A 15,288-nucleotide genomic window follows, 5' to 3' on the forward strand; every position below is an offset into this window, starting at 1 on the left:
CTCCAATGCTGAAGGCATGGCAGGTACTTATTTTCTATTACACAGCTCTCCATAGCAGTTGGGAGTCAACGTTACAATTGTAAGAACTGTGTAACTATTTTGACAGTAGTTTTACTGTATTCTGAATGTAAACGTTAAGTTAAATTCCAATTTTCAATAATAGTTTTATTGGTTTGTCAAAATATAAAATACAAATAGAATTTTGAAAAAGCAATAGAAAACTAGAAAAAGAGGGAGGAAAAGAAAGAAATAGTGTGTTGAAGGAAAAATCTTCATCAAGGTCCAGTCCAAGCCGGGAATAAACAACATGGAGACTGCTTTAGAAAGAAGGTTGCAGTTTATTGAAGAGGAGAGCCAGACAGAAAGATGGCTCTGGGGAAAAAAACTGACCACATGTAGTGGGGAATGAGTTTTTATACTTTCTTGGGCTTTGTTTGGAGTTGTTCCTGTGGCTTGAACTTTGACCTGAGTCTGAGTGTGCCTTTCTGGTCATTCTGATGGTGGCGGGTTAATCCTATTATGTCCCAAGGGTCATATCCTGCTTCCCTGGGGCTGGGGCTGATGACTGTTGGATTTTTTTGTGTGAGGGATTCTTGATTCTAGGGATCTTTCTTTCTAATTCCAGCTTCCTGACTCCAATCTTTCTGACAAGATTATCACAACTGCATTTCTGCAGACCTGGTTTCTGTTTGGGGCAGAGAGACTTGGGGGGGGGCGGTTGGTTTCTGCCTTTAAAATCCTTTGGGGAAATATAATATTCTGTCTTTTTAATATTTCCCAAAACATTTCTTTCTCTGGATTCTTCTCACAAGTGTAAAGTGGGAAAAGAAAAGAAAAAGGCACCAATTTCTGAGTCTCTTTAGCATAGTAGAAAATAACAACATTACAATCACAACTTTTTGCTTTTACACAACAATACGTACAAACTATCTCTATAACAATAAACCTATCTAATTAACTAAAACAAAATGAAGATTTCATTTTTCTTTTTCATTACAAGCACAAAATCTGTAAGCAATTTCAAAATAAAAGCGAGATTAAATGTATTCTCTTCTTTGGATAAAAGAATCTGTCTGACATTCTCTACTTCTCATTACTGTGGGGAACCGTATCTACTTTTATTGACTCATTAAACTTTATCCTAATTCATGTTAAGGGAATCCTCTATATAAATTCAATTTTTTTTTTTTACCTTTGTCATGGGAAAAAAAATCCACAGTTAGGTTATTTGCACTGTCCAGCATTTGTAGAGTTGTCACAGTGGGTTGATACTTTTCTACAGTGGGTTGATAATCTTCTTTTTTAATCACCTCTGTATCATTAGCAGCTTGAAAACCTAGGCTAGGTGATTTGTGATATCATGAATTTTCTGCATAGATTGTTTAATGTCAGCACCCTCTAGTGGTCAAAATATTTCTTTTTTTTTTTTTTCCTTTTCTTTTCCTGGCCAATCAGAATTGATGAAAAGCGGAGAATTTCCACCACCCTAGCACAATACAAGGCTACAGAATATTTTAAAAGTAGTGAGGGAAGTCAGCTCCCCAGAGAAGGAAATATTAAAAGGGCAGAAAAATATATTTCCTCCAAAGGATTTTAAAAGCAGAAACCAACCCTGCTCCCAAGTCTCTCTGTCTCAAGTAGAAGCCAGCCCTGTACAAATGCAGATGTAAACCATCAGAAGGGCCCCAACTAGGAGATCAAGAAGACAAAGAAACCTAAAATCTGCATTTGTTGTTAATTGCAAAGTCGTGTCCGACCCATCGCGACCCCATGGACAATGTTCCTCCAGGTCTTCCTGTCCTCTACCATCTTCTGGAGTCCATTTAAGTTCACACCTACTGCTTCAGTGACTCCATCCAGCCATCTCATTCTCTGTCGTCCCCTTCTTCTATTGCCCTCAATCTTTCCCAGCATTAGGCCCTTCTCCAGTGAGTCCTTCCTTCTCATTAGGTGGCCAAAGTATTTGAGTTTCAACTTCAGGATCTGGCCTTCTAAAGAGCAGTCGGGTTGATCTCTTCTAGGATGACCAGTTTGAACGCCTTGCAGTCCAAGGGACTCGCAGGAGTCTTCTCCAGCACCATAGTTCAAAGGCCTCAATTCTTTGGCGCTCAGCCTTTCTTATGGTCCAACTTTCACAGCCATACATTGCAACTGGGAAAACCATGGCCTGGACTATACGCACTTTTGTTGGCAGGGTGATGTCTCTGCTTTTTAGAATGCTGTCTAGATTTGCCATAGCTTTCCTCCCCAGGAGCAAGCGTCTTTTAATTTCTTGGCTGCAGTCCCCATCTGAGGTGATCTTGGAGCCCAGAAAAATAAAATCTGTCACTACCTCCATTTCTTCCCCATCTATTTGCCAGGAATTGAGAGGGCCGGATGCCATGATTTTGGTTTTCTTAATGTTGAGTTTCAAGCCAACTTTTGCACTCTCCTTCTTTACCCGCATCAAGAGGCTCTTTAGTTCCTCTTCACTTTCTGCCATTAGAGTGGTATCATCTGCATATCTTAGGTTGTTGATATTTCTTCCCGGCAATCTTAATTCCAACTTTTGATTCATCTAGCCCTGCCTTTCTCATGATGTGCTCTGCATATAAGTTAAATAGGCAGGGCGACAGTATACAGCCTTGCCGGACTCCTTTTCCAATTTTGAACCAATCAGTGGTTCCGTGTTCAGTTCTCACTGTTGCTTCTTGACCCACATATAGGTTTCTCAAGAGACAAATGAGATGGTCTGGTACTCCCATCTCTTTAAGGACTTGCCACAATTTGTTGTGATCCACACAATCAAAGGCTTTTGCATAGTCAATGAAGCAGAAGTAGATGTTTTTCTGGAACTCCCTAGCTTTCTCCATGATCCAGCGTATGTTGGCAATTTGATCTCTAGTTCCTCTGCCTCTTCGAAATCCTGCCTGTACTTCTGGTAGTTCTCGATCCACATACTGCTGGAGTCTAGCTTGTAGGATTTTAAGCATAACTTTACTAGCATGTGAAATGAGTGCAATGGTGCGATAGTTTGAACATTCTTTGGCATTGCCTTTCTTTGGAATTGGAATGTAAACTGACCTTTTCCAATCCTGTGGCCACTGTTGAGTTTTCCAAATTTGCTGGCAAATTGAGTGTAGCACTTTTACTGCATCGTCTTTTAAGATTTTGAATAGCTCAGCTGGAATACTGTCACCTCCATAGCTTTGTTGTTGCTCAGATTTTCTAAGGCCGATTTCACTTCACATTCTAGGATGTCTGGTTCGAGGTCAGTGACCATCTCATTGTGGTTATCTGGGATGTTAAGCTCATTCTTGTATAGTTCTTCTGTGTAGTTTTGCCATCTCTTCTTAATCTCTTCTGCTTCTATTAGGTCCCTGCCATTTTGGTCCTTTATCATGCCCATCTTTGCATGAAACTTTCCCTTCATATCTCCAATTTTCTTGAAGAGATCTCTGGTCCTCCCTATTCTATTGTTTTCTTCTATTTCTTTGCACTGTTCATTTAAGAAGGCATTCTTATCTCTTCTAGCGATTCTCTGGAATTCTGCATTCAATTGGGTGTATCTTTCTCTTTCTCCTTTGCCTTTTGCTTCCCTATCTGCATACCCCACCCAAACTCTAGGAGTCATTAGCACCAGGGAAGCAGGATATGATAATAGGACTAACCACCACCATGAAGAATACCAGAAAGGCACACCCAGACTCAGGTCAGAATACCTGACACAGGAAATACAAAGCCTAAAACAGGAACAGGAAACTATTGCAAACAAAATGCTTCAGTGGGTATAAAAACCTACTTCCCACATATGCTCAGCCCTTCTTTTCTCTCCTGTTTCCTGCCAGAACCATCTTTCAGTCTGGCTCTTCAATAAACTGCAACCTTCTTCCCAAAGCAGCCACCATGTTGTTTATTTATCCCCAGCTTGGATGAACCAGGATTAAGACTTTTCTTTCAACAGTAGTAAAATAAAATCCAACCCTTTTATCCTTATAATTCAAAAGAAAAAATACTCCATGCTTCCTTCTTTTGGCTGGAGTCTCAAAGATGGTTTATAACTTCAAAAATTAGTAGTAAGCTGTAATTAAAGAGAGTCTCTTTTAGCTCATAAAGAATAGTCTCATAAATTGATTAAGAAATGAAGGGCACAGTTTATTGTTTGCTTGAAAAGTAAATTCCAAAACGGCTGTTTTATCCAACAATGACGTGATTTCTATCCCACCCCCCAGCTTCAACTCACCCATTGTTCTGAAGCACGATTTCTAAAATGACTTGCAGGCTGATGCTGTTATCAAAGGATCTTAAGGGATGGTTGAGAGACCCTCTCTAATCCAGGAGGGTCAAATAAATAAGAGGAAACCTGTTCCTTCTGTTGATAAGTTGGAAAAATGGCAGTCCAGAGAGATGGAATTCTCTGGGCTTGTCAGCTGGCCATATTCTTCACCGAAAGTCTCAGATTAAATTCCAATTTTCAGTTGCTCTCCTTTCTGCAATTCATTTCACCCTGCTAATTTCTTTTCCAATTTTATTTAGCAGCTTCTTGGTAAAAAGATTTTCCCTCCACCTCTTTCTTCTTTGACTCTTTTTTTTTACAAGGAGGACCATTACCATCTACCACACAGTCTAAAAAAGTGTGTTGTGCATATTAAGCTGTCTAACATCTCTCATACCCTTTCACTTCCCAGGCTGCCCTTGTACTCCAGGGCAGCCTTTACCCAGAGTGGATCTCATTCTTTGGCTAAGAATCCCTTTGATTTTTCTTCCCCGGCTCAAAGCTTTCAGTAGAATCATAGATAACAAAGCAGCAGTGTATGGAGAAGCTTCATTGGGCCAAGAAGGTGAGCAGGCTAAGGTCAGGTGAGAAGATGAAGGGCTGAACTGGTAAAAAGTCTGGAAGCAGCAAGAATGAAGAATGTTCCGCAAAATTCCATAAATGTTCCATAAAATTGAAGGAGGTGACCTTAACTGGTATCAGAGATCATCTTTCACCTTGAGATATGGAGTCTCTTCTCCATGGCAAGTTGCCCATATGTCACCTCAATGCGGAGTTTCATAAGCACAACCTACTAGTAGAGCAAAGGCCCCCATAATCATCCTCAAAGTGAGCAAAGTGTCAATGCTATGACAATTGAAAAACTGAAGCCATTTTACATTTTGCTTTCATTGCCACTTTTTAGTTTACAGATTTTAGATGAAGGAGGGGGAGGGAGGAATGTTAAGTTTCTTAGTTAGCCATAACAATACTTCTGTGTGAGAACCAAGGTCAGTGCTGAAAAAAGTTTTGGCAGGCTGAGAAAATGGGAGGAGAACCCATATTTTGAATGCATTGGTGAATGTGATTTATGACAGCAATTTTGGGGTGGGAATTGCAACTTGTTACTTTGTAGCCCAAGGGAGGGGATTTTAGTCTTGGGTTCATCTTTGTATGTGCCAATACTTTGTTTCCTAAATAAAATGTTCTTTAAGGAAGAAATCGTAGCCTGGAAGTTCTTTTAATTGGAACCATGACACAATGATTTTTCTCTTCCTATTTGCCCTATTTGACCTGTACACCAGTTGTTTATAGTATTGTTTTTGTATTTGGCATCTGATTGCATTTTGACCTGGCTGGCAGAATTTCTTCAGTATTGTTGTGCACAACATCTGTTTATTGTCAGGTTTTAACTTTGGTTCTCATTAGTTCACACTGGATGTATTGTTTGCTATACTTCCCTTTGGTTTTCCAAACTCTGCAGTAACAATTATAAATGGAAGAGATAAAAGACATCCTTGACCATCTTTATTTTTCAGGCCATTCTTGGTCCTTCTAAGAAGATTTTTATTCTCTATTTCTCAGTACGGATCCTTCATGACAGCTCAAATGGAAGAGAGCTTTCTGCATCTGTGTAACATTGCCCATTTTCTCTTCCATTCCAGCTTCATTCTTTCCTTCGAACCTCTCAGTTTTACAATAATTCCAACAATGGGGTATATTTGGATGAGAACGGAGAGCTGGTGGTAGACCTGGTCATTGTGAACACGGTGGTTTTCTCCAATATGTCTGTTAGCAAAGTGATAGTTGGGAGTCTAGAAAGAGTGGGATCCTTAAATTTCAAGCTCATGATGAACCAGAATGCGATTGCAAAGATGGAAATGCTGAACAAGGTGGGGAAAAGACTTTATTTTGTTTTTGTTTTTTAAGGTCTTACCAAGAGGATTGCAGAATTGGGGCAGGGATAGGGTTGGGATGTCATCTCAGTTCTCCCAGAATGGAAATATTTATTTTTGGTTAGATGTTCATGTGTCTATGAAAAAAATATCCTTAACTATTCCAGTTAACTGTTTATCAAACTTCTACAAGGAAGCTAGATTTATATCATGCGACAAAGTGATTGATTTTGTCAAAACAGAAATCCATTCAACGTCCTTTTCAGTAGGTACACTGAGAATTTAAAATAAAATTGTAGTGGGAGAAAAACTAGAAGAGAAGATAAATAGGCAAACAGCAAGCAACCAAATCAGTTTCTTGTAGGCTTCGAATTTAGCAAAGCTAAACCTTGACTTGAAGATCCCCAAACTTTTCCTTTTACCTCTTTTAGGAAATAATTCATGTTGTGGGAGTTATTTTTCCCCCTCTTTCTGCCCAGCCCCTACCTTCTTCCAGATGTGTGGAAAGCTGTCCTGCTGGATTCATGAAGGTGGCTCAGGAAGGGAAGCCCATCTGCTGCTACAATTGTCGTCCATGTGTAGAACGAACCATCTCCACCATGGAAGGTAGGTGGCAGCAGTAGAAAGGGGCAGACTTTGGGGAGGATGATACAGCTCCCCTGAGATTCTCCATGAACATACATGTTGGAAGGCTTGGCCAGAATTGGTCCCACCTCTCTGAGTCTTGATCAAGATATACATTTAGTATATCATAGTGAATTATAACAAAATACCTTAGAGATTAATCTGGTATATAGATTAAGCAAACAGGGATAGAGATCATGAACATGCAGGATAAGTGAGGGCTGAATATTGTGAGAGAGATGGCATCTCTTGCTCTTTATCTTTTACAACACATCTTCCATGTTTCAAATTACTATTTCCTTCATTGCTCCGAACAGTGAGAGTCTCCAGATTCCAGAATATAATATTTAAACTTTGATTGGATCTTTGGAAGAGGATTGACCAAATTCTGGCAAGAGTCCATGTCTAGTGGGCACTTTGGACAACCACAGTTTCAGGTTGTAGCTACTTGCCTTTAATCAAAGGATTTCTTTCTTTGCTAAAGGATTCTCACAGAGTGTCTTTGATGTGCTCCTCATTCTACTTGCTGGGTGTGTGAGTGTATGTGTGTGGGAGTTGGTAGCACTATGTTATACTCTTTTGATTGTGCCATCTGCTCAAGGGGTGCCCTTTTTGGTCAGCTTCAGGTGACTCCTGGGTTTATACTTCCTAAGGCTGACATTGCAGAGGTTCTCCTCTTAAAGTTATTTTCAAAGTCTTGGAGAGGAGAAGAGGATGGGGGAGGGGAGGAGAGGAATTGTGAGTTAGGGTTGAGCCAAAGTTCCTTATTGATCTTATTGGAAGATGTTCCTCTTTCTGATAACAAAAAAAATGAGGAATGCATTTTGATGTCCTCACTCCATATCCAGCTCATCGTTAAGGGCCACTCCACCTAACGTTTCTTTCTCCATGGCAAAAGTAGCATTTATCCACTTCAGCTGGCATAAGCTATGCTAAGTGAACCTTCACATATATTTCATTCCATTGTGGGCTGGATCTCATTGGTGCCTTAAGGCACTGACAAAAGGCAGAGCTTCAGTTTTAAAAAGGTTCAGCAGTGGAAAGGTAAAATGGTGAAACTGCCTTCCTTCCTTGAATCCTTTCTTCTTCCCTCCTTCTCTCTTAACAAGTTCATTGGTGAAATGGTGACATAAAAAAAGAAAAGTAATATTGAGATTTCTAAATGGAGGGAAATGAAGAAACACATTGACTTCATCTTTACATATCTTTATAGATGTTCACACCAAAAACTATTTTACACAAACAATGCTTTTCATTAAAGGGCATGTTAAAGGGAGAAACTATTCTTGCTCTTTTTCAGATGCAGACAAATGTACCAAATGTCCAGAAGATCAACATCCAAACATCAATCGAGTTCACTGTATCCCCAAGATTAAAAGCTATCTTTCTTATAAGGAAAATCTGGGGATTATCCTGACTTTCATTGTCTTGTTCCTCTCTTTAATCACAGGCTTTAGTTTGTGGGTCTTCATTAAATTCATGGAAACACCAATTGTCAAAGCCAACAACCGGGACCTCTCCTACATTCTCCTGGCCTCTCTCCTGCTTTCCATCTTGACCTCCTTTCTGTTCATTGGCCGGCCAAGGAGAGTGACCTGCCTCCTCCGACAAACAACCTTCAGCATTATGTTTTCAATTGCCATTTCTTCAATCTTTGCCAAAACAGTCACAGTTGTGTTAGCCTTTTTGGCCACAAAACCAGGGAATAAAGTGCAGAGATGGTTGGGGAAGAGCTTGGCCAACTCCATTGTCTTTTCTTGTTCTGGTCTCCAAGTTGTCATCTGCAGCATCTGGTTGGGCACTTCCCCTCCATTCCCTGACTCTGACATGTACTCCCAACCTAGAGAGATCATCCTAAAATGCAGTGAAGGTGCTGTCACCATGTTTTATATTGCCCTCGGATACATGGGCTTCCTATCTGCTGTCTGTTTCATAGTGGCTTTTCTGTCCAGGAATCTCCCTGGGACCTTCAATGAAGCCAAGCTGATCTCCTTCAGCATGCTGGTCTTCTGCAGTGTCTGGGTGTCCTTTGTGCCAGCCTACCTGAATAACAAAGGAAAGTACATGGTGGCTGTGCAGGTCTTCTCCATCTTGGCCTCCAGTGCTGGATTGCTGGGCTGCATCTTCATCCCCAAGTGCTATATTATTATTTTTAGGCCAGATCTGAACACCAAAGGACATTTGATGTCAAAATAAAATAGAAAAAAATGACTTTTACAAATCTATTATTTTTCAAAAATGTCATTTAGTAGGCTTGATTAATAGATTTCGATCATTTAATGTTTGTTTTTTTATTTCTTTATTAAATCTAAATGTTGCACATCTTGGCTAGGGATGACTCTAGGCAGCTTACAACCCAGACAAAAGAAAACAAAAGATTAAAATAATAAATAGTAGCATTAACATTGATTTAAAATTGAGAAAGATGGAAGGAAGAGAGCAACATGCACATGGGGAGGAGGTATTCTTCTTATTCCCAAAGAAACCAATAGCAATGCACCATGTCTCATTTTAGTTACAATAGAGTAAAATCAGTTTCCAGATAGATGAGACTGTTTGGTAGGCAAATGGAGATATAAGGATTGCGGCTCATAATGACCGTGGAAATTTTTATCAGAACATCCCTATAGCAACCACTGAATCTGAAGATGCAAATGTTTCTTCTAACTAAGATCATTTTTTTTTTGCAGATCTAACAGAAGGGCAACAAATAACCTGAGATTGACCATCATTTATGAATGTGTATATATGGATCATTTTCTCCCTTTTTGTATCGTTTTCCCCTCCTTTCTGAAATGTATAAATATTTGTATAATTATTTAATAAACAAATAAACCCAACTCATACATGTGTAGCGGAGAGGGGAGTTGGGGTGGGATTGGCTCTGGCTGGGAGGGTTTGCTGGAGTTCTGCGGATTCGACGTGGAGGTTAGGAGCCCCCAACAGCCTCCACGGTGGCTGGTGGTGTGGCACGGTGCTTGGGGAGGCATTAAAAAGGAAGAGGAGGTTGACTGGGGGATAGCTTTTCTTCTTTTTTCCTGGTGGGGAAAGCCAGACAGAGGGAGAGTGAGGGAGGAGGTTGGCTGGATTTTGTTTTTATCCTTTTCGGTGGGGCAAGCCGGATGGAGAGGGAGGGATGGAGATAGAGAAGTTTCTTTCGAGCAAGCTTGGAGGAGAGAAGAGAAGAGAGAAGGAGAGGATTCAGTGGGAAAAGGCCAGAAAGAGAAGAGGAGATAGAATAAGGGAGGTTCCTATGAGCTGCTGAGAGAGACCAACCATCATCACATCACGTGAGCTGCTGCTGACAGAGATTGACCATCATCATCTCGTGTGAGCTGCCTTCTGACAGAGACTGACCATCATTATCTCATGTGAGTTGCTGCTGACAGAGGGCAATGGATGCCAATGATTCAGAAAGGGAGGAAGGGGGCACAGAAGGATTCCTGTCTCCTCCCTACTATTTTTTATTTTTGTAGCAATTTTAGCTTTGAAAATACTCCCTTGTTGGAGCAACGAGGTTGTAAAGGTGAGGATGAACTGGTAGGTTGGGAATTTTTTTTAATGGTGCTGCTGCAAAGCAAGAATGTTTTTTCCTGAAAGCTGAATTAAAAGATTGATAACTGCTAAAATCAGTATCTTCTAAGTAGCCCCCTCTCTCTTCCAGAAGAAGCAAAAAAAGGATTGCACTTCTTGGGTCAAAGTGAAGGTTATGGACTGCTGGAGAAATCCCATCTCGTAGCAGTTAAAGAGGTTGCTGTAGCTCTCGCTCTTCTTTCTCCCATTCCTTCTTTTCTTCCCTGATGGGAGGATGCTGGAGGTTCTTCGGCTGCAGCCCTGAGAGGGAGGGGTGATTGCATGGGTCGATGACTTGTTGCTGTGTGCTGATGACACCCAGGCATATGCAAAGTTTCCCATGTCTTGTTTAAATGTCTTTAGACAAACCGCAAAATAAATCTGGGTAAAGGCTGAGATTACCCAAGTTCTCTCCAAAGTTCTGTGTCTCTATGCCTGCCTGTTTCAATCAGAAAAAGAATTGCCGCTTTTTGGCAGTTGGAACAACTGAAGCCGCCTCCTTGTCCTCCTTCTCACAAGCAGATGACAGGCAGGGCTGGGGAGACCAGATCTTAGAGAATCTGAAGAAGGGAAGCTTTCGGCCTGGGGGAGGCTGGGGCAGGTGGAGGGACAACCTCACCCATGCATCAAGCAATGGGGATGACATGCCAGAGAGCCAGCAGAGTCCTCTCAGTCACTGGAAGTTTGTGAGTGTTGTATGGGGGGACAGTAATGTGAATCTGAGCAGATTCCAGTTACTCAAAGTCCTGGATTCCTTGTTCACGTGGTATCCCATGGCCGGGAGGATATTGGCCTAATGTAGGTTCAAACCATAGTCACAAGCCCAGACAAGCGTGCAGGAACATAAACCTCATTGGGGGCTCCCCACTTGACAATAGTTGGGAGGACCATATAGGGCAATCAAACAGAGAAAAGGTTTATGGGCTTGCTAGCTCTATAATTGGCTAAACAGCCCTAGCAGCCCATGTCTACCTCAATATTAGAAAACTGGCTTGTTTAGTAGTAAAAAGTATAAGCCAAACTTCAAACGCTACTCCTCTCCTGAATGAGGATCAGGAACAGCAAAGAACGGCAATTTTGCAGAACATCCTGGCCATGGACTTTATGCTATTCAACACGGCCCATGGCTGTGAGGAGTTTTCAGGTTTGTGTTGCTTTAAACTCACTGACAATTCCTTGACATCCTTTACCTGTGAATATGTACACTTACATCATTTGTTACTTAGTCTCTCCTGACATTTTGAGATACATAAATATGTGTGCATCTATTTATTATGTGTGGGCCTGTCTCTCAATATTACCGTGTTTCCCCAAAAGTAAGGCCTACACCGAAAATAAGCCCTTGTTTTGGGGTGAGGCACACACCTAAAAATCAAGCTAGGGAGGGGTTGGGGGTGTGGAGCTGCCCCATGTGCCCCACACACATTTATATTGGAGCCAGGCTTCTCCTTGCCAGCCCACTTCTTCTGCAGCATCTTCTGCAGCCAGGCCTGCATTTTTCATTCACAGGCCTTTCCAGAGAGCCACTGCAGCTGAGAACTGAGCTATGGATTGAATCCTTAGCTCGGTACTCAGCTGCAGATGCCTTTGGGAAAGACCATGCTTTGATGCTATGTTTTTTGCTTATTCTAGTTAGTTAGTAGTGGACATTTATATTTCCAAGCGGGGAGTGTGCTGTACTAGTCAGTTAGCTTAAGAACTGTATTAGAATGTTTAGCATTTACAGGGTTAATGTTGTATCATTGAGAGAACTGTATGTTAGAACATTTAGCATTTAAACAGTTAAATGCTGTTTCCTTAAGAGATGGCTTATGAGTAATATAGTTTTTGCTGTTAGTTAATTCTATAGTTCATCTAGATAGTGGGAGGAGTTAAAAAGTTATTGCAGGACATCCTGTTACGTGCTAGGGGAAAAAAATCTTTTATGTGAAACCAGCATGTGGATGCATGCATGGCATCTAAAACCATGCTAAAGCTGATATGGAGAATTACTGTTTTTTACCTATGAAAAATGGACAAATAGTGTAGAATATGTAGTGTTTCAATTTCAACCACTCTAATTGGATTTGGTGCTTCTTTCATTTTTCTCCTGATGGGCTCTTTCTCAGCAATCTCCATTTTTTAAAGCTCCAGAACAATTTTTATCCTTTTCTTGGCTTCTTGTCTCTTAGCCTCCCTTTCCAACTTCTCTGGGCTGAGGTGCTGAGCAGACTTTCCTCCTTCTGGTGAGGAATCTTCTTTAGCAGACATCTTTATAGCCTCTGCCTTTCTGACAGGATTGGCATACAGGTATCTTTGCCACTTCTAAGTTGTGTGACTGCCCTAGCCCCACCTAGCCTATCCATTGTTGCCAGTTTCTGTGGGGAAAAAAATTAAGGACCTGTGGTTGGTATGTGACCTCTGCTGATTATCAGAGGAATACTTTTTTTAAAAAAAAAACCCCACCTCTTGATTCCCTTCTAGTATTATATAATAGTGGAAAAGGTGTCCTCAGAATTAAATCTTCACTGCCTCTGAGCTGCTTCAGTTCTGAAGAGACCCAGTTATGGGGGAGCAACTCCTAGCCAATTTGCTCTCCTTGCTCCCTTCCTCCCTCTGGGGAATTAGAAGAGGATTGAAGGGAAAATCCTCACTACCTATGGTTAGAGTGTCATCTCTGCCAGTGGACAGTGGAAACAAATCTTTCTTCTTAAAGGAGGGAAAATTCCTTCCAAAGTGCAGTATCCTACTTCTTGTGGAATCAGATGTTGGACCCAAAGAAAGTAACAAACTCTTACTACAGTATTTATTAGCATGTACCAGAGGAACTTTCTCAAATACTGTGTTTCCCTGAAAATAAGACTGGATCTTTTTTTTTGCCTCCAAAAGATGCATCAGGTCTTATTTTCGGAGGACGTCTTACTCACCTCTGGTACCAACAGCCCTTACACCACTATAAAGCCCAGGAAATGACTCATATAGCTCTTGTCTTGAAGAGTTGCGTAAGCTAAATATTGGTTGACATGTGTGCTGAGGAAAAGGAAGAAAACCAATAGTTTAAAAAACATAATATTTATTCATTTTTTTGTTTACTTATTTATTCATTATTAGTGTATTTGATGATTATCTTGAATCTTCATCTAACTAACAAACTTCACATATTTATTTCCTTCAGTTTTAATAAACATAAGTTGTCAAGCAAATCCAAAGGAAGAATATATAACCAATAATAATGGATAATTAGAAGTTACCAACCTAAGAAACAATTTCACAATTATTCCCCTGCTTTTGCCATTAGATCTTCCTTAGTGTTTAGATCTGGTCTCAGGATGATAATGTAGCACTTGGGAAGAAGATGCAGCCCAACAGTCCAGCACTGGAAGCCAAGATGGAGAAGGTCTGCACGGCCACCATGTATTTTCCTTTAGTGCTCAGGTAGGTGGGGAGGAAGGAGACCCAGACACTGCAGAAGACCAGCATGCTGAAGGTGATCAGCTTGGCTTCATTGAAAGCTCCAGGCAGGTTCCTGGCCAGGAAAGCCACCGTGAAGCAAATTGCAGCAAGGAAGCCCATGTAGCCAAGGACAACATAAAACATGGTGACAGAGCCTTTGTTGCATTGAAGGATAATCTCTTCAGACTGGGAGTAGAGATCAGAGTCAGGAAATGGGGAAGAAACTCCCAACCACGGGGCACAGATGAGAATTTGGACAGCAGAACAAGAAATGATGATGGAGTTGGCCAAGCTCTTCCCCAACCATCTCTTCACTTTATTGCCTGGTTTTGAACTAGGAATGCCAGCACTACTGTGATAGTTTTGGCCAACACAGACGGCACGGCTACTGAGAAGACAATGCTGAACACTGTTTGTCGGAGAAGGCAGGTGGCTTTCCTTGGTTGGCCAATGAAGAACAAGGAGGATAAGAAACAAAGCAGAAGGGAGACCAGGAGGATGTAGGAGAGGTCCCAGTTGTTTGCTTTGACAATAGGAGTTTCAAGGTATTTAATGAATACGATTAAAACAAAGCCTGTGATTAGGAACAAGAGTAGAGCAAAGGAGATGAGGATGATGCTGAGATGTTCTTCATAAGACAGGAAGTTAATTCTTTTGGGGATACACTGGACTCGGTTCTCAATTGGATATTGATCATCTGGGCATTTGGTGCATTTTTTGGTATCTGAGAAAAGAAAGTAATATTTCTTTTATAATCTTTCAAATTTCAAGAAGAACGTTGGATAAGATGTGATACAGAGAGACAGAAAAGTCTCAGTAAATGGGATATACTTATACTACAACAACAACAAAAATCCGCAATACATACAACTATAAAAAGAACAACAACAACAACATAAAATTAAAAGAGCTATCTGGTGCTAAAAACTCCCTTCTCTGAGGTAATCCACCAGATTCTTATCCTGCACTGTACTTACCTTATCCCAAATGGTTGGCAGAAGTAACAAGTCTCCAGACGTTGAAGAGGATGGGGGACTTATTCAATTTCAAGGGGGAGTAAGTCCAGTAGGGCAGGAACTGCAGCAGAAAAGGCAGGCTTCTGATGATCCATAAAGTGGGAATCTTTTAGGGAATGGATTGTTTGCATGCCAATTATATCTGCCCTGGTGGGACAAGCAGGTATCCTCAAGCAGAGGAAACCCTGCAGATACCCTGGTTCTGTCTCATGGAGGGTTTGAAAGTTGAATTTAATTGCACCTGGAAAGAAACTGGGATTCTGTGGAGATTGCACAGCAGGGATGTTCTATGGAAGAACACACGGAAACTCAACACTGTGCACGCCTTTGCATTCTGGACCATTTTATAAATTCCAGCTGGTTTTCAAGAGCAACCCTATGAGTATGGGATAAAAAGATAGAAACAGAAAACTGATGGCAGAAAAAGACCTAGTGCTGCATCGAGTCTGCCCTTTGAGTTTTTTGTTTTCTTACTTATTTAATATTTCAATTCATTTTTTTCAAAAAAAATTCA

The 15,288-nt window shown here is 40.9% G+C and overlaps 1 protein-coding gene across 1 annotated transcript; it reads left to right on the forward strand.

Annotated features, from left to right (window-relative positions):
* The first annotated feature begins 7,965 nt into the window (after positions 1–7,965).
* On the forward strand, positions 7,966–9,449 carry LOC120298777 (vomeronasal type-2 receptor 26-like). Its single transcript, XM_039322811.1, has 2 exons — positions 7,966–8,832; positions 9,444–9,449. The coding sequence occupies exons 1-2, from the start codon at positions 7,999–8,001 to the stop codon at positions 9,447–9,449; spliced, it is 840 nt and encodes a 279-aa protein (XP_039178745.1). The 5' UTR covers positions 7,966–7,998.
* Positions 9,450–15,288: the final 5,839 nt, after the last annotated feature.

Source organism: Crotalus tigris, unplaced genomic scaffold (genome assembly GCF_016545835.1).
Source record: "Crotalus tigris isolate CLP2741 ecotype Arizona unplaced genomic scaffold, ASM1654583v1 scf7180000024129.37172, whole genome shotgun sequence".
NCBI lineage: Eukaryota > Metazoa > Chordata > Lepidosauria > Squamata > Viperidae > Crotalus > Crotalus tigris.

Excerpts from the sequence above, each read along its gene's own strand:
- LOC120298777 (XM_039322811.1), top strand. The coding sequence starts at position 7,999 with ATGCTTTTCATTAAAGGGCATGTTAAAGGGAGAAACTATTCTTGCTCT.